The 24,695-nt window shown below is 27.6% G+C and overlaps 4 protein-coding genes across 7 annotated transcripts in view; 2 read left to right on the plus strand and 2 right to left on the minus strand.

Moving 5' to 3' along the window:
* The window catches only part of Fhos (Formin homology 2 domain containing), a 43,956-nt gene extending 42,864 nt beyond the window's left edge, over nt 1–1,092 (plus strand). For all 4 annotated transcript variants that reach the window (XM_015510311.2, XM_015510309.2, XM_015510310.2 and 1 more), the window contains one exon: nt 627–1,092. Coding sequence is in view for 2 of the 4 variants with exons in the window: in XM_015510310.2 (XP_015365796.2) it covers nt 627–700 (74 nt within the window). In the remaining 2 variants the exon portion in view is untranslated. The remainder of the gene's footprint in view (nt 1–626) is intronic.
* A 6,289-nt stretch (nt 1,093–7,381) lies between these two features.
* On the minus strand, nt 7,382–9,261 carry LOC107163056 (uncharacterized). The gene is made up of 2 exons (XM_015510283.2): nt 9,112–9,261; nt 7,382–9,004 (listed from the first exon to the last, which is right to left on the minus strand). The coding sequence occupies exons 1-2, from the start codon at nt 9,224–9,226 to the stop codon at nt 7,629–7,631; spliced, it is 1,491 nt and encodes a 496-aa protein (XP_015365769.2). The 5' UTR covers nt 9,227–9,261; the 3' UTR covers nt 7,382–7,628.
* Nucleotides 9,262–15,489: 6,228 nt separating this feature from the next.
* On the plus strand, nt 15,490–20,325 carry LOC107163067 (cathepsin B-like cysteine proteinase 4). The gene is made up of 6 exons (XM_015510294.2): nt 15,490–15,720; nt 16,555–16,779; nt 18,103–18,303; nt 18,713–18,854; nt 19,031–19,147; nt 19,925–20,325. Exons 1-6 carry the CDS (start codon nt 15,592–15,594, stop codon nt 20,143–20,145), a joined length of 1,035 nt encoding a protein of 344 aa, XP_015365780.1. The 5' UTR covers nt 15,490–15,591; the 3' UTR covers nt 20,146–20,325.
* A 1,807-nt stretch (nt 20,326–22,132) lies between these two features.
* Nucleotides 22,133–23,998, minus strand: LOC107163065 (uncharacterized). Its single transcript, XM_015510293.2, has 2 exons — nt 23,740–23,998; nt 22,133–23,622 (listed from the first exon to the last, which is right to left on the minus strand). Exons 1-2 carry the CDS (start codon nt 23,837–23,839, stop codon nt 22,289–22,291), a joined length of 1,434 nt encoding a protein of 477 aa, XP_015365779.2. The 5' UTR covers nt 23,840–23,998; the 3' UTR covers nt 22,133–22,288.
* Between the last annotated feature and the right edge of the window lie 697 nt (nt 23,999–24,695).

A 24,695-nucleotide genomic window follows, 5' to 3' on the forward strand; every position in this document is an offset into this window, starting at 1 on the left:
GATATCGTGTATCAACGATGAGTTAAACGCCATCGTATAGTTAAAGACTGATATTAAATTTTTATAGTTAATCATCATGTACAAGTAATATGTCTTGTTACGCAATTTGTTGATTAATAGACGTAAAGAGTATTACATATCATGCCATTTTGTAAAATGCTGTTTAATAAATTTCTTAATTTTTCAGTAGTTTGACAGTTTGTATAATTATATAATTATATACAGTGGCGTGGTTAAGTCTTTGATTATTTTAGTTGTTTGTTCTTAATTAATAATAATTATACTATGAGTATTAGGTACTTTAATTTTAATCGTAAAGCTATATTCATAATTTAATGTTACACAATTAAATATTAATTTCTTATTTTATCCAGTGGGTGTCAAATAATTGAGTTTTTAAAATTAAATACATTCTATAAAATACATCAATCGTCCCTTTTAAAATCGTAGATTTTACGGCCTCGGTTGCCGTCGGTTTTGTTTATTTGCAATAAGCATTAATAATGCATATACTATTGTTACATATCCTGTTTTGTAATACTTAGGCATTGTTGTGACCACTAACCTTTGTCTACCTTTAAGAAATCCTCTATACATTATATTAATATATTCTATCGTGTTTACAGTGAGGCGTACGTTGAGGAACGGTCTGAGCGACGAAGACAAAAAACATTTGGCATCATTCATAAAGGGCTACTGAACTGTGATATCCATGACGTCAAATATCTTATGACTGATAATAATATTTTAGACGTTTCTTAATAATTTTCCTAAATCATTTTATTTTTACTTATATATATTTAAAACTCAATAATTATTATCAAACTATTCTTATATTTCCTATTTTTTTTTTTTGTTTTTGTTATTTTTTTTTAATTTAATTTTTTTTTTTTGGTCCTTCCTTCTACGTATATTATTATTTTATAATATAATCATACTCTAAATGGTATGTGACATAACCCAACTGAAACGACAGCATTTATCAAACTGAAAATAATAATGTTAGTTATATATTTTAAGCATTTATTGAAAACTTTTGTAATGTTCGAGTATTACAAACTGCGAATAAACGTTGTTAAAAAATCAATCAAATATTATATGAAGATTTTTAATCCTTTGTTTGTTTACTATTTGCGTTAGGAAAAAACAAATTGGAAAATTGCAATTAAAAAAGTATACTGTCTAACTACAGTTCTATGGCTCTGTAGAAATACTAATTATGTCGATATTGTTCGATAGTCGTTGAAATTTTACCGTAATGTAATTTCACGTTACATGTTATATTATTAATAATGATTACCATCTGAATTCACTCCTTTGGATATTGCAAATATGACATTTGCACCCATTACTTCGGTGGAAGTCGAGCGCTCCTTCAGTCGGTAAAAATCTGTGTTACGACCAAACCGTCGATCATTTAACGTTGACAATTTAACCATGTATATGGTATCTAATTGCTTTGAAGATCAAGATCAAGATGAATAAATAAATTAGATAGTAATGCCATTTATAAAGCAATTTTTATATTTTTTTGTAATTTTTTTGTATTGCGTTTTCATTTTTTAATCACATATAAAGTGATTTTTATTACATATATATTTACATATTATGGTTTTTTTATTACATATAAATCCGAGCCATAATCATTATTAATACTATTATATTTATCAACGGATATCCGAATCGGAACATATGAATACAAAATACATATAGAACTATCATCGTTTTGAAGAGCTTGTATATTATATACCTTTTCTTTATACATTTTATTTAAGTATTGTAATCGCCATCGCATGGCTAACTAGTCTATACGATCTAAAACGCCAACACGTTTTGTCCATCATTATGCGATACCTATACTTAAATACGGATTTATTATAGATTTCCATCGCATCGTCAACACGCTACGCGCGGGGTATACAGCGTAAAAATCATACAAAATGTAGAAATAAAAACCGCTAACGACATTTAAAAAGATATATTATATTATATACATTATATTGTAATACCGTGTCTCGATGTTTTCTGAAAAAAAAACCCATAGTTTTTATAGTCTACAGATGAACGTTTATAGGTAGGGTACCGTAAAAAAAAAAAAAATAATTATAATAATAAAAGTCGTACACGATAATAATAATTATTATACCGTCGTCTTGGCACTTTAATGGGCTGCTGCACATGCGCCCCGACATAAATATGATCAGAAATGAAAACGAAAAATCGACGTGATGGTGTGTGTTTGCGTGTGTAATAGGTTGTCTCTGGTGGGAATCGGACGGATAGAGTCGTAAAATTGTCACGCTTCGAAAATATCACGTACCTACCTACAACATCATCACCGTGTACGGACGGACGAGTGAGATGGACAGACGCCGGTCGGTCCGAACAGTGCGCATTACACGACTAAATATTATTATTTATTATCATTATTATACACGAATGCAGACCAAGGACGGTACCTACAGGTCGTTTAAACGATGTCGAATTCGACGCGCATTACTGACCCGGTCTGGGTTTATCGGACTGTACCGTGTTGGCCGCCGATCAAATTTTCTTAGAGCACAGCGTGACGTATAGGTACTGCAATAATTATACGGTACAGTCGAATTGTGTGTAGGTTCGTTTGATATGGCCGCACAGGGACATATATATAGGTCTTGTTGTCTTGCACGGTGCCCGATTTCGTAGGGACACTTAGATTGTTATATACAGTCATACGTCATAATATAAAATTTATAAACGATCGCCTGACACCACGGGTATACGTCCATGTATTATATATTGTAATATTATGGTGGTTTCGAGTATTATTCCATAAATTTCCGACAAAATATGTATGTGTTTTTCGATTGATATTATTAATTGTATAAAAATATTATACTTTACGAGTTTGTTTTTGTTTTTTGGTGTATCGATAAAATATGATTCACCGGACCAAAATCTGGGTATAAAATCTTCCAATAATTTATCAAAATAACAGTTAAAAAATATTAAAGATGCAAGGACACAATTTTTTTTTTATAAGTAGGTCGACAAAAATGATCAAAATCATGAATATTTGCAAATCATTTTATAGTTAAAAGAATGAATTTTAAATTTTTTAGTTAAGAATTGAAAATTGAAAATAATATTTGTAAAATTATGTTATAGAGGAGTAGTCAGTAGTAGACCAAATATTAGTAATAATATTACAGTCTATTCTGATTATTAAACATATTAATTTTATAATACTTTCTGTTCGTATTAAAATGATAATTGAAATCATATCTCCACTACATTGAATTAAAAAAAATCTCAAGTCTTGTCATCGCTCACGTACCACTATAGAAGGCGAAGAACGTTTATATAAATTAATTATGATGGTATAAATTTATGAGCCGTGTTATAAATTATGATGGCCAATTATAGGTGTGGTATCAAATAATTGGTATTGAGAAATTATAATTTGCGGTTTTATTAGAAAAAATCGCAACAAGGTGTCAAATGTCGATGCACTTCGCTTTGTAGACAAATCCTGCCAAGAGTATAATGTATTATGATAGTATTATGCGCCTTATATTATGACATACCCTTTATGGTTTCATTGTATTGCTGTTAGAAAAAACCGACAACTTTTAATGTAATTAACACACAATTTTAATGTAGCAGCATATATATCAATTATTATAACCAAATGGCAATTAGAAATATACAAAAGAAAAAAACTATAACACTCTACATAACACATTTTTTATTCAGCCCAAAAAAATGTTTATGTTAGCAATTCAAATTTTTTATTTTAAAGACATGATTATTTATGTGTGATTTTTGAAAACCTGATCCCGAGCTAGACTCGGTCACTCAGATATCTGATACATATATGCCATATAATAATATGCATAATGTTACAGGTAATGTGAACCAAAAATTCATTCAAATTATTTTTAAAGCAATAATATTTTTTACTAAAATAGTGTCATCCACTAATCATTATACGTAATATAATAATATTGATGAAAACACAAAAAAAAATCATTCATTTTTCATCAATAATAATTAGGGAACGGATTTGAACGCAAATCGCATTTTTTCTGAATGTCCGAAAACATTGTTTTCCAAAGCACAAAGTTCATTTCACACATTAACAAATTAAAAAATGTAATTTTTATTTTGAATTTTGTTGCATTTTAATACTTAATTACATTTTAAAATCATTTTTTGACATTTTTATTGCATTTTATATGTTTTTAAGTAATTTTTTATAAGAAGGGATCAAATTTGATAGAAATGTATGAATATTCATTCTAAAAAATTAAAAATAAATATTTATTGTGTTTTTACCGAACAGATAAACCCAAAAAAAGTTATTGTTGACACGTGTAGACACATGTATACTCACATGCAAGTTATATCAGATACATTTTTCATAATAATGTGTTTTTTTATTTTTTATAAGTTTTAAGTTTGAAATTGTGTTTTTATGGAATTTAAATACATTTTTTAAGTTTTTAGGAGATTTTTCTTATTTTTTATGGCATTTAAGTCCGTTCCCTAATAATAATGATATTAGGTATTACCTATTTATTTTATTCTAAATATTTAAAATCGAATTATACTATACTATAATAATTATATATAAAGTTAATAATATTGATGGATGATTTATGTACTCGTATGCGCCTCTGTAGCAAGAGTTGGAAAGCAGACAGAGTGATTATGATAAATCATGGTATAAACAAACGGGTAACTTTAATATTATATTTATTTATTGTGGTGTTTTATCATCAACATTATATACGAATACAAGGTAATTTTTAACAAGATAATATTAATTTTATTCAAATTCTGACCTAACCTAACCTGATTTTTAAAAATTTTAAGCATGCCTCAAGACAGTATTTTCAAATTCTTGATATTTTTATATTACTTGAGGAGTATCCTGTGCTGAAACAAACTTCTATTTTTCAAATGACAACTTACCTTTTTTACCATAAATTATTTATCGGATGATTATTTGAAAATGTTGATATCTTTAAATCATGATTTTATAGTAAGTATATATAGTTTGTGAGTTATTAGAACGTTTTCTTATGAAAATAATAATTTTTAAATATGGTTTTGCAAAAATATAAACTATATACAGCAAAATCTTGCAAAGACGGAATCTCTTAGGACCGTATAATTTTTCCGTTTTAATGGAATTTCTGACTTGACGAGTGGTTCACATTCATTATGTATTTGATTCGGGACCAAAGATATGGGTCGTATTTTCAGGGTTTCCCGCCGGTTTCCGTCTTACTGAAGTTTTCTGCACACGCAAAATTAAATATGGTATTCATTATAACCTTATATCATTTAAAAAAAAAAAATATTTATATTGATAGTCGAATATTAATTAATAATATTAATAAAATTAATAAAATTTTCAAATCCACTAATAAGCTCCCATATCTTCTTAATACATTATCGTATTATATTTATTATCCTTAGTACACAATGTTATTATTATATTTTTTACGATGTTTTATTCAATTTATGTTTTATTTTTATGTATAAAAGAACAATAAGAACAACTGAGGAATTAATAGATAACACAATGTTATTTAAATCAATAACTATTCGTTTGAGTTTTCTAACTGGTGGTTCCTATTTGAAAAAAACAGAAGGGTCAAGCTGTTTTTTGTTTTTTCATAAATATTATATAATTTAACATTTAAATGGGTGAATAAATTCACATAAGTACATCCTGTGCCCTAAACTTAATGGTTTTAATAATATTTGTTGAACTTTTTAACATAATAATAATCATTATCTATTTATATGTTTATATATATATATATATATATATATATATATATATTTGGAATCGAAAGTTAATGACTTAAAAAAAAAACTATATACATTCATCTCAAAAATAATGGTTTTCCTAAGAGAAGTGGGCTTATAATGATAATATTTTTAAAAAAAAGTTGTATGATAACCCCTCACACTTGTTAAATTTATCACTTTTTTCCTTAATATGATATATAATGATTGTTAATAATATATTAATTAATATGTATACCTATTTATAATATACTATGTCAAATATTATAATAACTTATAAAATCTGTTGTTGGTGTGATTAAAATTTCAATAAAAAAAAAAAAAAAAAAACCATAAGAATGTCCTAAAAATTGTACATTATGTTAATAACCGAAATACATTTTCAAAATACATTTATGTTTAAATCGTATATAAATTAGAAAAGTGGCATTCAATAATTTAAGTTTTAATGATATAGCTTGAAGTAAATTTTTTTATAACTATACCTATTAAACATTAGGCCATAGAAAATACAGAATAGATAAGTTTATTTTAACTAGTCATGTAAAAATATAATTTTTATCTGAATCATAAAGAATGATGTTTAGGTTTTCTGTCATTTTGTATAGAGTTCATTATCAAGAACATTCTTTTGGAGTGTAAAGGATAACTGAATAAATGATTTACTCAAACATCGAATAATCATAAAGGTAAAACATACAAGCACAAACAAAGCACTCAATACGATTTCTACTAGCCAACTTAATTTATTGATAAGATTTAACGTATGTCTATGTTAATTAAATATTAAAATTTTCATCCTAAGACAGTAAAATATGTAATTAAAAAGTAAAATAATGACAAACACGCTGTTAAAACTTAAGATAAAGGTGAACTAAACAAATTTTAATACGTTTGCAACAAGGACGTTATTTACAATATTATGTCAATATTAATTTGTATTTACCAATAAAAAAAAGAATATTATTGCATACTACGTCTAATACGTGAACTGTAGAGGGCGATTATAAGCGATAGAGATGTGTTATGAAATACTTATAGTATCTTATATGTATGCATAGTTTCTATTGTTACATTTATTCTTATTAATAAATTGCATACTTAAATAATAATACGTACGTTAAGTTACGTAAAAAATGAAATATTTTGGTATGTTTGGTAACCTATGTAGGTACCCAATAAGGCTTAAAAAGCTCAATTTATTTGTTTACCTCTGCATGTTTGATCCTTCTTACGTATTTTAGCATTTATACTATTTTATATTAGTCACTGAAATATATAACTATAATAGTATTATTTATATTTGTTTGTTCCAAGTACTTACGAATTGCGGCAACCAGTTTGTTTAATTAAAAAATATTTATCATTCCTGTTCGTTAATTAAACTATAATATTACTAAGATTTGCTTTTTTTTTATTTTATTAATTATAAAATGTTTCAGCACATATTGTAATATTATAAACATTTTTTTTTCTTTAAGATTTATATATATATATATAATTTGTTTCTATAATTTTAGTTATTATTATAGGATTTAAGATTAGGTATACGAATAAATGAGCATTAATATGTTAATTGTTTTAAGTTAATTGTATATTTTTTGTAAATCACAAAAGAACTATTTCAATAATATTGTTAATTGTTAATTATATTGTTTATAAATTTGCAAGACATTATGTCGAACCATGCTATAAATTTATTAAAATATAAATATATTATGATACACATTGTGTAAAACTATTAATATTTGTCTACTATTCAATATTCTACTTTATAATATGCTTACAAAATTAGCATTTACAAAATCGCTAAATAAGTAAAATTAATATTTGTTATAATTATTGTTGCATACGATTTGTTTCAAATTCGTTTGGATGTTGGATTCCAAATAGTGTTGGATGAAACGTTGGAGATTGTTATCGATTGCGGACACAACTTCGGAACGGACATTCTCATCTAAGTCGTAGTTTAGACCTCGTACATTAACGTTAGTGGAGATATTGTCACATGACTGATGTTGATTGAAGGACGATTTCGAGAGGTTAACTCGGAAATTAATTTTCTCAACGTTGAATTGTGTGAGAGGGGTGGTTGTTCTCTGACCCGCTGACATGACGGTCACAGCGGAAGTCCATTCCAGGTTGTGAAGAGCAAAGTCGTAAGACATTGTGTACGAGTCTTGCGATTTCCTTTGGAAAGTCATCGACTTGAACAATTGTTCGGTGGTGGAGGCCAGTTGTGAGTTCTGGAATCTGATGTTGGGCATTTCCATGGCGACGTTGTCTTCCTGCCACATCAAGTCAAATAACTTGTTGTTTTCTGTGTTTTGGAAAACGATTGGTCTTAGGATTTCGTTTTTGATCTGGACGAACGCATTATTTCTGGTGGACATCTTCACTTCGCTGGAAACAGTGTGGGCTAACACTCCCATAAATCTTTGTAGGGCTGAGTCGAATGCTTGAGTTGCATAACCGTCTTGAGTTTTGATGTTAGCGTCGGCGTTTTGGAATTTTGCTGGCCTGACCACGGCGTGTTTGTCGTCGTAGAATCCGGTAGACAAGTTACTGTACACGTTGTTCATGACAATTGTGAAGTAACCCGAACGTGCGTCGCGGACGTCAGATTTGAACAATCCAACGGTTTCGATCTGGTTGAAATGGTACTGAGCGAGCACAGTGTCGTTTTCGGGGTTTAAGTACATGTATTTCAATTTACCGCTATCGAGGTTGTTCATGGTTGAGTTGTAGAACGTCACGAAATTGTTGGCGGACAATTTGACGGAATCTCTGACAACGTTCAAAGCTCCGTTCAAGTAGTTTATGTTATCGGCGATATTGTGGTTGACGGCAATTTGTTGGATAGCTGCAACTTTATCGGCGATTTTCTTGGTGAGTCCATTGAACTGACCTCTAGCAGCTTGGTTTTGATTTCCATACTGTTGTTGTTGTCGTTGTTGTTGACGTTGTTGATTTGAGTTTTCGTCTAAACCGAATTGGGTTTCGTCGTACTGACTGTTTTGGTATTGACGGCTGGCGAATGTTGATTCGGAATTGTCTTCATTGTTCATGGCGTGCTTTTTGAATTGGTCATTGTTGTTATAGATTTTGGTATCATCTGTATTCTGATCGAAAAGGATGGCACCCACATTAAACGATTCATCACTGGAGTCTGTTTGTTGGAAACGGAACCACTGGGTGTCTAAAATCAAAAATTACTGGTAAATAATATTTTTTTCCATAATCTATCGATATTTTTCGTCTAAATAATTTTTGCATAACATTTTTTGTTTTTAAACGTGTACTTACGGATTTCATCCTGGTTTTTGTTGTTGTTGTTGTTGTTGTTGTTGATTTTGTAGGCATTGACTCCTAGAGCCACGCCAGCCAAAAGGACGGATGCAATAACCAAAGAAGACTTCATGTTTGGTAGTTCAACTGATACTGGTACCTAATCGTAATGGCTGGCTGGTATTTATATGATGGCCAGGGTATTCGAAATTCTTTAGTCAGCAATATGCAAAGCAGCTATAGCTGAAGAAAAAATAGATTACTATTATAATGCATATTAGTATTTTGACCTACCTATTTTGTGATTAGCGTTCAAAGTTGTTTTGTTTCGTATACACTTTACGATTACTCAAACACTTATTGGCTGCAGTCAGATTTTACATATGATTGAATTCAATTGTATATCATACTTAATGTATACTAAAATGAATCAATGAAATCATAAATTTACAATATTTATTTTTTCCATATATATATTTTTTGTTTTCAAATAAATTAGCCTAAGTTAAAAATTAAAAAAACTTGAACCATAATATTACTTATTTACTAATATCTATTTATAAAAGATCGAATAACATTGGTACCTACATACAATGAATCAATATTATTTCGTATTAGATATCTAAAGTGTATGTTGTAGAACATAATATTGGTGAGTTAAGGTTTTATTTTTATAATTTCAAATACTTATAACAAACTATTTTAAAAGATAAATAATTTAAATATATAATTATTATCATACAAATATTAACTTAACTTATTATTAGATTAGAGTACAATACATTTTTACTAAAATAATATTTTTAAATTAGTAGATACATAAGCACTAATATAAAGAAGCTAATCGAATTTTTCTGATTTTAAAAATATATTATTCTAAATAAAAATGTGCCAAAAAAATGTTTGTAGTTACCTTTTAATTTATTATCATACAATACATTTACCCTCGCTACGTTTATTTAAGATAAAAAAATAACTCTTACATACATTAATGTATCTATAATCAAATATGATTATAATTTAATCAATCAATAGTAACAGCTCTCAAAATTAGATTTTTAGTATCCAATTATTATTCTTATTATTATTCTTATTATTATTATATCTTGATATAAAAAATAACCAAGTTCATAATAATTTATCTTAAATTTTAATTCAATATCAATTTACTGAGCACAACAAGAAAAAAATTAATTTTTTAGATTTATTAAGATCAAAAAATACATAATTTAATACTATAGTAATAAGTATACTATAGTATTAATACTATAGGTCTTTATTCATATATATATTGTATATAAGTGCATTTATTACACTTTTTAAAACTCCTTTTAACGCACATTATAAATTTATTTTTTGCTTAAAAGTTTTAATGTTACGATATATTCCAATGGCATTGAAATAATACTAAAAAATTGTTTTTATCGTGGTCAATTATAAATAGTATAATGAGGATTTTTATTTTATTGTAAATCGTACTTATGTTAAAACTAAAAATAATTAATCATAATAATATAATTGTCAACCATTTTGTTGGAACCTTTATCAACCTATATCATATGAAATGGTTGTTTTATTTTGTGTTTCATCTTACATTAAATTTCTGATTTAAAGGAGAAGTATTGGCAACATAATTCCTTCTCCGGTCCTCGATACCATAGGAAAAAAAAAAGATTTCTGATTTAAGTTTATAAAAATGTATGTATAATCATACTTAAATTTAAAATATTATTAAATTGGGTTTTAAATTGATCTCTTGTAAATGAAATATGTACATTTCAATTATTTAAATTAACACCTAATAACGAATTCACTTAATTTTAAAGTTTTCAAAAAGACTAACGGAGTCTATTAAAAACAATATAGGTACATAACAGATACTTTCTGCAGAGTATAAAATATCTATAGGTATATAGACATAAATAGGTTAGGTATATAGAAAAAAATTTCGTTGTTTCAGTCCAAGTTAAATCGTGTAAAACAGCTAGTATGTCCTAAAAATTTATTTCTATATATATAAATTAGTTTAATGAAAACATTAAGTTAAATCTAGTTTAAAGTAGATTGGAATATTGACCAACATTTTTTGACGTGTCAACATCATCATTCATTGCAAGGTTAATTAAAAAGTCAGTTCATCACATTTTTCTTAGACTTTTCCTTTTTACTCTTCGTATATACTTCCATTTTACTACCTATTTAAGAAAATCTGAGTGGTTCTATTGGAACCTTTATTTTATAATAGTAATTTAACTGTTCGTATTTTACTATTATTATTTAGTTTTTTAAAAGTACAAAGGTAGTAATTGTATTTCTCCGTTCGATTGCAAAAAAAAAAAAAAAAATACGAATAATTAAAAATCAAATTTAATGTCATATCATGACGCAACTGTTTTTAAACGATTAATATTGTCAGCAAAATAAAGTTATAAGTAAGATAATTAACCGATTATTAGTATCCAATCAGAGTGAAAATAGTTAATTTAAAAAAGGCAATTCAAATTTAACATATTTAATTTAAATTAAATTAACATGACTATCGCTATATCAAAGCAATGGAATAGATTAAGTTAAAAATAGCAATAATTTATCTGCAATTTATTGTTTAATAATATGTAGAAAAATATTCCATATAATTGAAATACATATTTATAAATTATTAATTGATAAGCTAAATGTTGATCGATGGATGTATTGATTATACATAATATATGACGTGGTATACAATCATGGTTTTATGTTACGTCACTTTTAGGAGTAGAAAAATCTTAGCATTTTTCCAAATTATTGAGTAAAACTAAAATCAAGTTGAGAACAAATTGTAATTTTTATGCAAAAGTAACTTTTGAATTAATCAATCTTGGTTTTTGTTTCTTATCGAATTTGTTTTTAAAATATTTTGGTTCTTTTAAGCATTTGAACTTTAATGAAATTCATATTATTAACTAAATAATTTTAAGATATTGATTTCACGAGTCTATATTTGCTTCATTGTATGCTAAATATAAAAATAAGGTACTGACTTTTAACTTTTTAAGTTAATAGCAATAGCCAATAATAACATAAATTACATTTATAATGTTTAATACAATATATCTGACATTATTGGAAAAAATTAGTTTGAACTACTACTTAACCAGTAAAAAATAAATTATTAATAGTATTATAAATAATAATGAAATATCCTGAATTTAATAAATGCCTACTTTAATCATGCGCATAATACTTGATGTACATAATAATATATACATAATACATATAAACATCATATTATTTATTAATAAAAATAAATTCAGTATTTAGTATACATTGAATACATAATATATAATACTTAATTTAAAAATGTATTGTTGCATATATTTTGTTCAAAATAACTATGAACAAATTCGAAAAACATTTAAAAATTTAGGCCTGAACAAAATAAAAAAGGCGAGTAAGTCGTGGATGTCGCTCTGCTGTACAGTAGGTTACTGTAATGGGTGGAATTAAATTTGAATCTAATGATATTATATCATTGTAATATTGTATACGAAAAACGATTCTGAGCGAAGACGGTTTATAGATTATTAAAAATTTTCAAATCTTAGATTTAAAAAGAAAATTTTTTATGAATTTCTAGTTTGAAATAATTTGCGAATTTTCGTGATTTTCGTGATTTTTACATATGTTGTCAAAATTCAAACTTTGAATGCTTAAAAAAAAAATTGTGACTATGTATTCCTTTTATTTTGCAACTGCTATTGTAAAAATATGTAAGGAGCCTTGTATTAAATTTTCAAATCTTAGAATTAAAAAGAAAAACTTTTATAAATTTCTATCTAAGATAATTTGAATATTGCCGTAATTTTTACGTATTTAGTCAAAATTTGAACTTTAAATGCTTATAAAAAAAATCGTGCATACGAATTTTTAATATTTTTTAACCGCTATTGTTACAATGTGTTAGAAGCCTTGTATTAAATTTTCAAGCTTTTATACTGGACAAATAAATTTTTATCGATATTTATAGAAAAAAAAAACTAAAAAAGTTGAAAAATTTAAAATGTCAATAAACAGCTCAAAACAAATCTAAATATTTTGAAAATGTTATCAAATATATTAAATGCCTATATAAACATTCAGTGAAAATTTCAAGTATCTGCGGTCATTTGTTTTAGAGTTACACCAAAATAAAGAAATCACTAAAAGTGAAAATCCAATGTTGTAAAAATTTAAATTTCAAATGTTCATAAAAATTTAATTTGAATTTCCGGTGGAATTTTTATTTGTGATAAAGATTCAAAAACTTGTAAGGAATCTTGTATTAAATTTTTAAATCTTAGATTTAAAAAGAAAATTTTTTATGAATTTCTAGCTTAAAATAATTTGTGAATTTTCATGATTTTTACTTATTTTGTCAAAATTCAAACTTTGAATGCTTATAAAAAAAAATTGTTACTATGAATTTCTTTTATTTTTCAACTGCTATTGTAACAATATGTTAAGAGCCTTGTATTAAATTTTCAAGCTTTTCTGCCTAACAAATAAATTTTTATCTATATTAATTTAAAAAAAACTAATAATGATCGAAAATTTCAAATGCCTATGAAAAGTTTAACTTAAGTCGACATTTTTTTAAAATTGCATGGTGGATAGAATATACTTATATAAACATTCCGTGAAAATTTCATGTATCTATGGTCATTTGTTTTAAAATTACATCAAAAACCAAAATCGATTTTGTCGAAAAATAAGTGTGCGTAAAATTTACCGTTTTTCCCTTAATTTTTAGTTTGTGTTTCTCGATTATTTAGAAAAGTATTAAGAATCTTTTACTTTTGACCCCCCAAAGTACCAACTAGATTCACTTTCTGATCGAATGAGGTACTGAAGTATTTTTACTGCCCCAAAACGTGATGACAGACACACACACACAAAAAAAAAACATATCATGGTAAAATCAATACATTCATCGCTCCGCTCAGAATCTAAAATATATTATTAATTTATTTTAAGGTACCACAGATTACATCAAGATGATTAAATATTTTTTAGTAATATTTAATTTTATTATATTAGATATTATCTAATTTACAATAATCATAATATTATACTCAATACTACTCATAATTTTATGTTAATACAAAGTTCAAATATCACTTCAACACGCCTATAAGTTATATGAAATATTGATACATCAATTATCAGTTAATTTATAAAAATAGGATGATTTTTCCAAGTATGCCACCACCCTTTTACCCTTTATTTTTCATTGTTTTAAATTCTAGTTTTTGGAAGTTTTAAAAATTTTGAAAGACTATAATTTAAAATACTTAAATGAAAAAAAAAATTAAAATCCATATTATTTTCAGTTGCTTAGATATTTTATATCATTTATAGATTAGAAAAGACACTCCGTCTTTTTGTATCATAAACTTATTTTTATTTTTTTTTTGGTCGATAACTACATTTTTCTATTATAAATTGATAATTAGATGATTTTTTTTTAATATTAATGCACCTAAATCAAAATGTGAACGAGTATGTAGTTTCTGAATTATTGAGCTTTATGTAATAACAATAATGGTCCTTGGGAATGGTCTTACAAATAATATAAAATTAAAAAACGGAAATTAATACTCATTAAACTCCAATAATATTTATACACATTTTATGACATTAATAATAAACTAATATTAATAAATAAATAGGGATTAAAATCAGTAAAGAGCATAGGGTCATATTTTCTAAACGAATTATCACGAACTAAATTATTATTCTTAGTACTGACCGGTAATTTATCCGGAAAATACTCTTTTAAACTTTTACTGAAATACATAAATATTTTAACTACAGCCTCTTGATAATTATGTACAGAAGAAAGAGTTAGATATTATTAAAAATTCCAAGTATTTGAAAACATAGATTTTTTGTCCTTACATAGGAAAGGCTAAAAATTTAAAAAATAAGAATTTTATTATAATATTCATTTTTGAAATAAAAAACGTGACTAGCAATCACAAATTACAGATTTAATTTTGAATTTTTCGTTATTTTTCTAACATTCAAGAAAAACGGTGGAAATAAATATTAGGTATACATTATATTATTTGTCGTATATTATTATTTAACTAAACCTTAATAATATACCATCTTTCTACCATATACATTATCATTCAAATTAGGTTATGCATTATTTAATTAAAATATTGTATATATTATAATCAAGTTGCTTGTATGTACTACGAGTTAAGCTTTAAAGTTTGTAACCTTAAATTCTAAAAATATTTTCGTTTAGGACGTTGAGATCTTAGCTCTTATCGTTTCTTGGGCGACGGCTTAGACAAGTGTCTACGATAACGGTTGATAACATAATTCTATTGGAATGAGAGGCAATTGAAATGTAAAAAAAAACATTCAAATACCATTCATCGTCGATTCTTGGGTAGACGCTTCAAATACGGTCCCCAGTAGTAGGATCACGTACATGAGTCGTATCTCAAGCAAATTCGTAGAAAAATGTCTAAAAGTATTTTGATACTCCTAGTGGCAGCAGTGGCATTCGCCGTCTGCGAATCTTCGGCGGTGATGAACGAAGCGACGTTTATCATCGACTCAGTGAACGGGGATCCAGGCAATACGTGGAGGGTATGTTTTGCATTACCTCGACCATCGAGTTTCAATTATTAATTTCATCATAATGCTAATTTACTATCCACGTAAAAATATTATACACACAATTTATTATATTATAATGTTTTTCAAGTGTTAATTGAAAATTACAATAAAATGCACGAAATTGAAATTGTTTTATGTGTGATATACACTCAGGTAAAATATACTTGAGAACATAAGAAAATGTGTTAAATGTGTTTTTACTGTTTACGTTCAAAGTCCATTGGAATTTACAAAATGAATCGCATACAAGAATATAATTTATAATCTTTGATCCTTGACCGGACTCTGTAGCTTCTCGTGAAGTAAATTAACACAGGCTTCTCACGTGCATACGTACATTTTGCACACCAGTTTTTTTCGATCGGTGTCATTATTTTGTTAACGAATTTACCACCCCGAGCTATTTTTTGCAGTTTTAAATTTTAAGTTGTATTTTTTAGTTTTTTTAGTTTATTTTTTGTTTTTTATCGATACTGTGAATTATTGTAAATTGGTTGTAAAAAAAATGGTACAGATTTGGAACCTATCGGACGATGTTTTAAGCGTCGAATAGACACATTTGACTAAATTAGTCATTCAAGAAAAAAATAAATACATAATGTACTGAATTTTTGAACCAGAGATAGTATACTAGTATTGTGTATTACCAATATAAATTGGTGTATAATGTGATTAATATGCTATAACTATGATCATGCAATTTACCGATGTTAACTTTGATGACGATGAAAATAAGTTCAAAAAATTTAAAATAATGATGTTCACTTTCATTGTTTGACCTGATTTTTCCCGGCCATGTTTCAGGCCAGCGACACCAACGTCATCCCAGGAGACGGAAAACACTTCAATCAGTTAATGGGGGTATTGCCCAGGGACGGAAACGCGTTCAGGTTTGCTCCGATAAAGAAAAGCGTCGAGAGTGAATCCAACGAAGCCCTCCCCGAGAATTTTGACGCCAGAGAACGATGGCCCGAGTGTTCGTCCTTGTTAGGTTCGATCAAAGACCAGTCTAACTGTGGATCATGTTGGGTGAGAATAAATTAATAATATAACATAAAGTTTGAAAACTAGGTATCCCAATATACGGCGTAGGCTATACAATCTATATATTTTCCCGTTCTTTTCATCTACCTATTAATCTTACAAAGGTATATTTTTTATGGTAACCTAATTTTTTAACACTATATGTAATGTCTTGTACAATGTATGATGCCATAATCGTGTCTGTATTTTAGGATTTCTGAAAAAATCATAAATACCTTACAAACAAAATAAAACTTATAATATTAAGAATTAATATTTTCATGAAATTTAGATTAATATTAAAATATAAATTTTAGTAAAAATATATATATTTTTTAATATTCTAATTACTAATATTCTTAAATTACAAGTTGCAAGCTGTAAAAAATAAACATAATTTGAGTTAGAGCATTTTTAAAATTAAATCTCGAATTTTCATTAGCCTCTAGTATATTTTTTTTATCGGAAATTGCTTACTATTAAAAATAAGCAACCCCTTTATATTTTATCATAATATAATAATTTTGCATAACTAATATAAGTTTATTGTTGAGTTTTCGGTTTCTTTAGGACACATATAGTGGTGTAATTTTTACTGAACCATCGAAAAAAGATAAGACTACTACAACTACTATCTAATAGGCACGACACGTTGAGTGGTTACAGTGGATAATATCGACTCGAGTACTCTAATTTTGCAAGCCATTTAATCACTAACCTCGAATCCCATACTTCGAGTAATTTAGTTTTAACAATACGATTAGTTATTATTTTAATCGTTTCAAGTGCTATAGTTATAATAACTATAATACATTTATATATGGCTGTATTATATAATGTCTGTGAGATAAATTAAAATTTTTTAAACATGTAAGTTATTAAAGTTATTATATTCATTATAAATAAAGTTAGCAACTCTTATTTTAGGTCCTAAGAATTTTAGATATTTTGTTTTAGTAAAAAATATTATTCGTGAGTACTTTTTTATGGTATATAACTATATTTTATACAAATAGTGGCATTTTAAAATACATCGTTTTCATTAAAAATTAATTCAACCTGTATTATTACTTAAAACTGTTAGGTAAAATAAATTACACTATTACAACAATAATATCATCATAATAATATACTTATAAAGTAATTAGACTTTTTTTGTACAGAATAAGTTTTATGACCAACTAAAACGTTCATGATAAAAATGTGAATTTAAACTTAAGAAAGTTGCCCTTTGAGTTTTGAATAGCAAAACACTGTAGACAGAACGGTTTTATTGATTTATAAAATTAAAATGGTTATTAATTATTATTCGCAATAATATATTTTTAGGCTGTTTCTGCAGCTTCCGTGTTCAGCGACCGTCTGTGCATAGCCTCCGGTGGCGCAGTGACCAGAAACCTATCCGCCGAACAGCTGAACACTTGTTGCTATCGATGTGGTAACGGATGTGACGGTGGGTCACCAGAGGCAGCGTGGTATTTCTTCATGAGACATGGTATCGTCACGGGTGGAGATTATGAATCCGGAGAGGTGAGACGATAAATAATTATAATAAGACGTACACATACAAAGTGCTTGAATTGAGGGAACGGGGTGGAATTCCTTTTATTTTTTTAAAATATAATTATAAAGTACCCTCTCATCTACCCCCATAGTTGCATCCAAATCAAAAAGAATTTTTAAATATTTAGTTATTCACATTCTATTTTTGTACTTTTTTAAAATTCAAGTGGTGGAATACACATGAATGGTTTGCCATGATATGGGTGTAGAGCAACTTCTGGTATAAATAGCTCTCCAACTGCCAATATTGGAAATGATTATAATTCATCTTAAGTAATTGCCATTGACTGAAATTGACTACAAATACTTTCGCTTTATTATAATTTACACGTCTTTATGCAATATAACAATATTTTTGTTTATTCGCTTGAATAAGGGTTGTCAACCATACAGTATTTATCCGTGTGGTAAAGGAAGGAATACTTGCATCGAAGAAGATATCGACACGCCCGATTGTACGATAAAAACTTGCACCAACTCGAACTACACGAAAGGGTACAGAGCTGATTTGCATTATGGTAGGTATTGCCAGTATATCAGTGTACGTGTAATTCTATTTAATTGATGTCATTGGAACTGACATAAATAATTTTCTGTCCATTGATTGTATTGTATCTTATTATGTTATTAGTATAGAGTAAAAAACCTACATAATAGTGTTGAATGCTAATTCATGTATACAATTCGTTTTTAGTTAATACCGTATACTCGCTCCCAACATCCGAAGAAGATATCATGACTGATTTATACAAAAACGGTCCTGTCCAAGCGGCGTTCTACGTGTATACGGATTTTATGTACTATAAAAGCGGTAAGTCTTCAATCCTCTTAAATTATAGCTCGTTCAATATTAATTTTCACCGAGTATACAGCAATTAATTAAATCGTAAATCGTAATAATATTATACTAAATACACTTCATAATTGATGGATAATTAGTATCATAATCTTATTTTTGATTAAAAGCAAAGGTATTTTAAAACATTGATCAATATTTTATTGTATTGTATTGTATTTTTTTTTATAGGATATACAATACAAATATATTTATGACCGATTTCTAGTTAAGTTTTTATTGCTGTGGTTATTTATTAAAAAAAAATGATATAGGTACAAGATTCGTAGATTTTCCGTATAGAGAAAAACTATACGATGTTTTTTTTTTTAAATTTCAAACTGTTTGTAAACTATAATATTGCTTTGATTTTAATACGCTATAGCAACAGAGAAGAATAATTTATATACCAGTGGCATCATTTCAGTTTAAATAAAGAGAGGGGAAAGTTTTGACCAGCCCAAATGGCTAAATTTGGGGGGCTGGACTCATATATGCATTTAAATGGTCTGGTATAATTTGAGTTGTGAAAATAATAAAATAATATATCTTTACAATATTAGTAAATATATTTATAAAACCTTATAGTAACATGTAAAACAACAAAACGTTTATTTAAGTGATATATGAATAAATAAATAAATATTGATCATAATTCATAATACTTATTACTTATCGTTATAGTACTGCAATTATATAACTTTCAATTTGATTCATGTGTTATGTTGAACTTTTGTTGTGTATATCATATAGGAGTATACAGTTACACGAGAGGTCAGATAGAAGGCGGCCACGCGATCAAAATCTTGGGTTGGGGTGTTGACGATGGTGTCAAGTATTGGTTGTGTGCCAATTCGTGGAGCCGATCGTGGGGCGAGAACGGACTTTTCAGAATACTTAGAGGCAACAACGAGTGTCACATCGAAGGCCGAGTGATAGCTGGAATACCACGTGTACCGAAAAATATTAATTAGCAGACGTATAAAATATACTTACAATTATTATAATCGTCACTATTAATTATTGTAACAACAATGATATTATATTATGTAGACGCGACAGCGTTAGCGTTTTCTATTGTCCTTCTTGGTCATGCATTTATATTTATATTTACAATTTATTATTTGTCGCATAAATATTTATTTTATATTTCATTCGTACAGATTTAATTTTTTTAATCAGCTACGCATTTAAATAATAATATACGATACCGGATAAAATTTATATTATTTTATAGTCCTAAACCATGGTCTATATTATATAATACAGACAAATGTATAGTTTTAATTTACCTTATTATACCGTTGCAGTTGGTATAGAATATGCTATAGTGTTATATACCTACTCCAGCTAAATTAGAAAACATCAAATAACGGCCAGTGAACGAAAATTTGGCACACGGTCAAGGCATTTATTTCTAAAATTATGATTTTTGATATATGATTAAGGATGGTTTTTATGGTTTTAATGGTTTTTGTTGATTTTTTAATATTTTACCTGTACTTTCTCATTCGGATAAACATGTAGGTATATACACTTTTTATGAGTCTTGAAATCTTCCATAAGTCCTGCGTAGATCTCTAAAAATATCAATTAGTGATCCTTGTCCTATAGTATCCATAATACTATTACACATACAAAATTACGAATGTGGTAATATGATATCAATAATAAAAAAATATGATTATTGTTATATGTAAACAATTAATTTTAATATTAATTGTATAGTTCTTATCGTTCAATAAATATTAAACGAGCGTTTTGTTGGTCAATTAAATACAGCCTTGGAATAAACAAAAATAAAGTATAAAAAAATGTAGGTTTTTCGTTTGTGTACATATTTAAGGCAGCATACCATTGCATTTTAATTTTTAAGCCTATACGAATATAATCGAAATAGTAGATAAATAATAGCTATATTTTATAAATTTTAACACAATTATAAAAATATATTATACTATTATAATGTACTTATATTGTATGCACACACTTTCAGGCTGCATTTTATTAACCAATTAATATTTTAAATACATATTATTCATTGACATATCATCACTTTTATGTTTTTATGTTTTTATAATAATATTAAAAGCCGCAACAATAATAATATATATTATAAATTTATAATGGCCAATTAATATTGGCAACAGCAATATTATATATTAAATGAAAAGTACAGGCTAAGGTTTTTGGAATCAAAAAATACTCAACTGATATTGATGATTCAAATAAAGTTTAGAAAATAGATTGAACCAATTATTTTAGTAATATTTTTAATATTAAAACCACAACCATATACGAGTATATTATATATCCGTTCTTTCGATTTACAATTGGTTCATGTAAAAAAAAAATATGATATTGTTTGTCACATCTTAGTTTTATTTACCCCCTTACAATTCCAGGGTAATACGACTGCTAGTAATATAAGAAATATACATACAGCAGCATACACCGTGCTTATAAATAAATATTTTGAAATGTTTGGTATTAATTAATGCTTTGTAAATTATGTTTGCTTAATAGAATAAATTACTTTAAATTATTATTATTAATAACCCAGATTTGTATTTACTTATAGAAATTATGCTAGTGTAAGTTTAATATCCTATTTAATATTTGAGTTGCTAAAATGTTACTATGTTCATATTCCTTCATACGATACATATCTATAATATTGTCTATATAATATTTATCTATTGTTGAATAATTCATCCACACAGTTATAAGTAATACATGTATGAACAATTATTAGCAATTACATAAATGCAACAAATTGATTTAAAGTAAACTAGGTATATAATTGCATCATGACTTTCGTCAAAATTATGTATTATGCTTGTACCTTATTTCCCAGTTCTCCACTAAAATCGAAAAATTTCGGATTGAAATATTTGTTTTTACCGATTGAACATAAAATTCATATTTATGTTGCATTTAAAATATATACACATCAATAAGTTAATGTATTAGATGTTAAATTTATTTTGTAGGCAATCAAATATTATAAAACTATTGTAAAATTAAAAACTAAAGAGAATTATATGTCTAATGTTTATACTATTGCTTAGGTATTTTGTATAATATATTTTAAAAACTTATGTTTAAAGAGTCGATTTAGTATTGGCGACTAGAGCTGGTTAATTCTTGTACCAAAGAATCTTGAAGGTAAGATTCCAAAGAAAGTTCCATGAAACGTTGGAGGTCGTTTTCGAAGTAGGGCACAAGGTCGGACTTGACGTGCTTCAAGTTGTAATGGAGACCTCGTATTTCTACGGCGGTGTAAGTCTTGCCATACAACTGTTGTTTATCGTGGACGGACTTTTCGACGTAGAAATTGATGTTGATCTGGTCGATGGTGAATTGTATTGGATCTGTGGTTGTCCTCACACCAGCTGACACGATATTCAAAGCGGATGTCCATTCCATGTTTTTGATGGCGAAGTCATAACGCATCCTGTAGGAGTCTTGGGATTTCCTTTGGAAAGTCACAGAGTTCAATAAATGTTCTGTGGCTTGTTCCAGTTCTTCTGAATTCATGAAACCGATGTTGGTCATTTCCATAGTGACTTGATCCTCCTGCCATCTTAAGTCGAACAGCTTGTTTATGTTCTTTCTAGCAGTGTTCATTTGGAAAACGATTGGTTTGCGGATTTCGTTTTTAATCTGGATAAGCACACCCTTGTTGGCAGATTTCATTACTTCGTTGGACAAGGTGTTGGCCAACACACCCAAATATTTTTGTTCCATAGCCGGGTTGAACACTTGCGTTTCGGAACCGTCGTTGGTGATTATGTTGACGTCAGCGTTTTGGAATTTGGCTGCCTTGATCACGGCGTGTTTGTTGTCATAGAATCCAGTCGACAAGTTGCTGAACACGTTGTTTAAGATGACTGTGTAGTAACCTGAATGAGCGTGGGCGATGTTTGACTTGAACGATCCGACGGTTTTGATCTCGTTGAACTGGTACTGGGCAAACACGGTGTCCATTTTGGGGTTCAGGTACAGGTACTCTAACATACCATTTTCAAGGTTCTTCATTGTTGAGTTGTAGAACGACACGAAATTGTGTTTGGGAAATTTAACGGAGTTAGAGTTGACGGTGAGCACTGCGTCCAAAAAATTAGCAGCGTCGGCGATACTGTGATCGACGGCGATTTTCTGAATGGTGGCGATTTTCTCGACCATTATCTTGGCTAGTCCTTCTGGACGGCTGACGGAATTCAATTGGTTTTGGCTTTTGCGTTGTTTTTGTTGACCTACCTCTTGGCTGGAACTAAAATAAGTTTCGTCGTTTTGGTTGATTTGACGTGAACGGTCAACAAACGTAGATTCCGACTCATAGTTGCTTCGGACGTTGTTGAAATTGTTGTTGTTTTGATATTCGTTTAAGCTCGACTCAGCAGATTCGTCACTGGCGTCCTCTCGTTGTAAACGGGTCCACTGGTTATCTAAAAATAATGATATTGTATATTAAATCAACGTAATTTGAATTCGAAAGTGTATGTGTGTATGAGTATTTGCTTAAAGTGTTCGGAGATTAAAATTCAAAAAAATTGTATACTCACTGTTTTCATACTGGTTTTGGTTGTCATTGACGATGCGGGCGGTGACTTCGAGAGCCACGCTGGCTAAAAGAACGGATGCAATAACCAAAGCAGAATTCATGTTTGATGATGACTCTGATGATGGACTGACACAACTGGTACCTCATTCATATGACCGACTGGTATTTATATGTCTCAGTCGTTCGAATATTAAACATCAGCAAATGTTGCCATCGTAATATTTTAGGGTAGTGGAAAACTAGACAATTAATATTGTTGTTGTTATTATTATTATTATTATTATTATAGTCTCACACAATTGTTACGAGTTAGTAACCTAAATAATATCACAGATATATAGCAACAATCAAATAGGTATAGTTGTTTTTTTTAACCTATTTGATTACATAAACAATTATTGATAGTAATTTTTAAATTTTGGATTAAATCTTTAACTGATATATGTCATCATGTATTTTTAATTTTTAAATAATATATTAGAATAACAATTTAAGTTTTTATAAATTTAGATATCACCATGTCTGGCTTATGAATGTCCTCAATTTATTGTGTAAATATTTTAGTTAAAATTATATAAATACATAATTAAAAAAATTATATATAATATAATAACTGATAAGTAATAATTTTACAAATACATTTTATTATGCCCTTGAAAGTGCTTGAAATAATATTTAAAAAAAATAAAAATCAATATTGCATAATTATAAATAGTATATTATTAATAGTTATATTATTATGTTGTATTAAGTAAGTTCATAAAAATTGTCTGTATTAAAATAGATAAAATACGTTTATAGCAATATTTGGATATTTTATTTTTATTAAAAGTTTAACTAAATGATACAAATTAAATTGTTCTAAAATAAAAATATGATAAATAGCCATTTTAATTTAGAATAAATGTTTACTATTATAATTGCCAATTGAATAGGTACGTTTTCAATTTTCACTCA

This window comes from Diuraphis noxia, unplaced genomic scaffold (assembly GCF_037042655.1).
Source record: "Diuraphis noxia isolate RWA-SAM2 unplaced genomic scaffold, SU_Dnox_SAM2 contig0003, whole genome shotgun sequence".
Lineage (NCBI taxonomy): Eukaryota > Metazoa > Arthropoda > Insecta > Hemiptera > Aphididae > Diuraphis > Diuraphis noxia.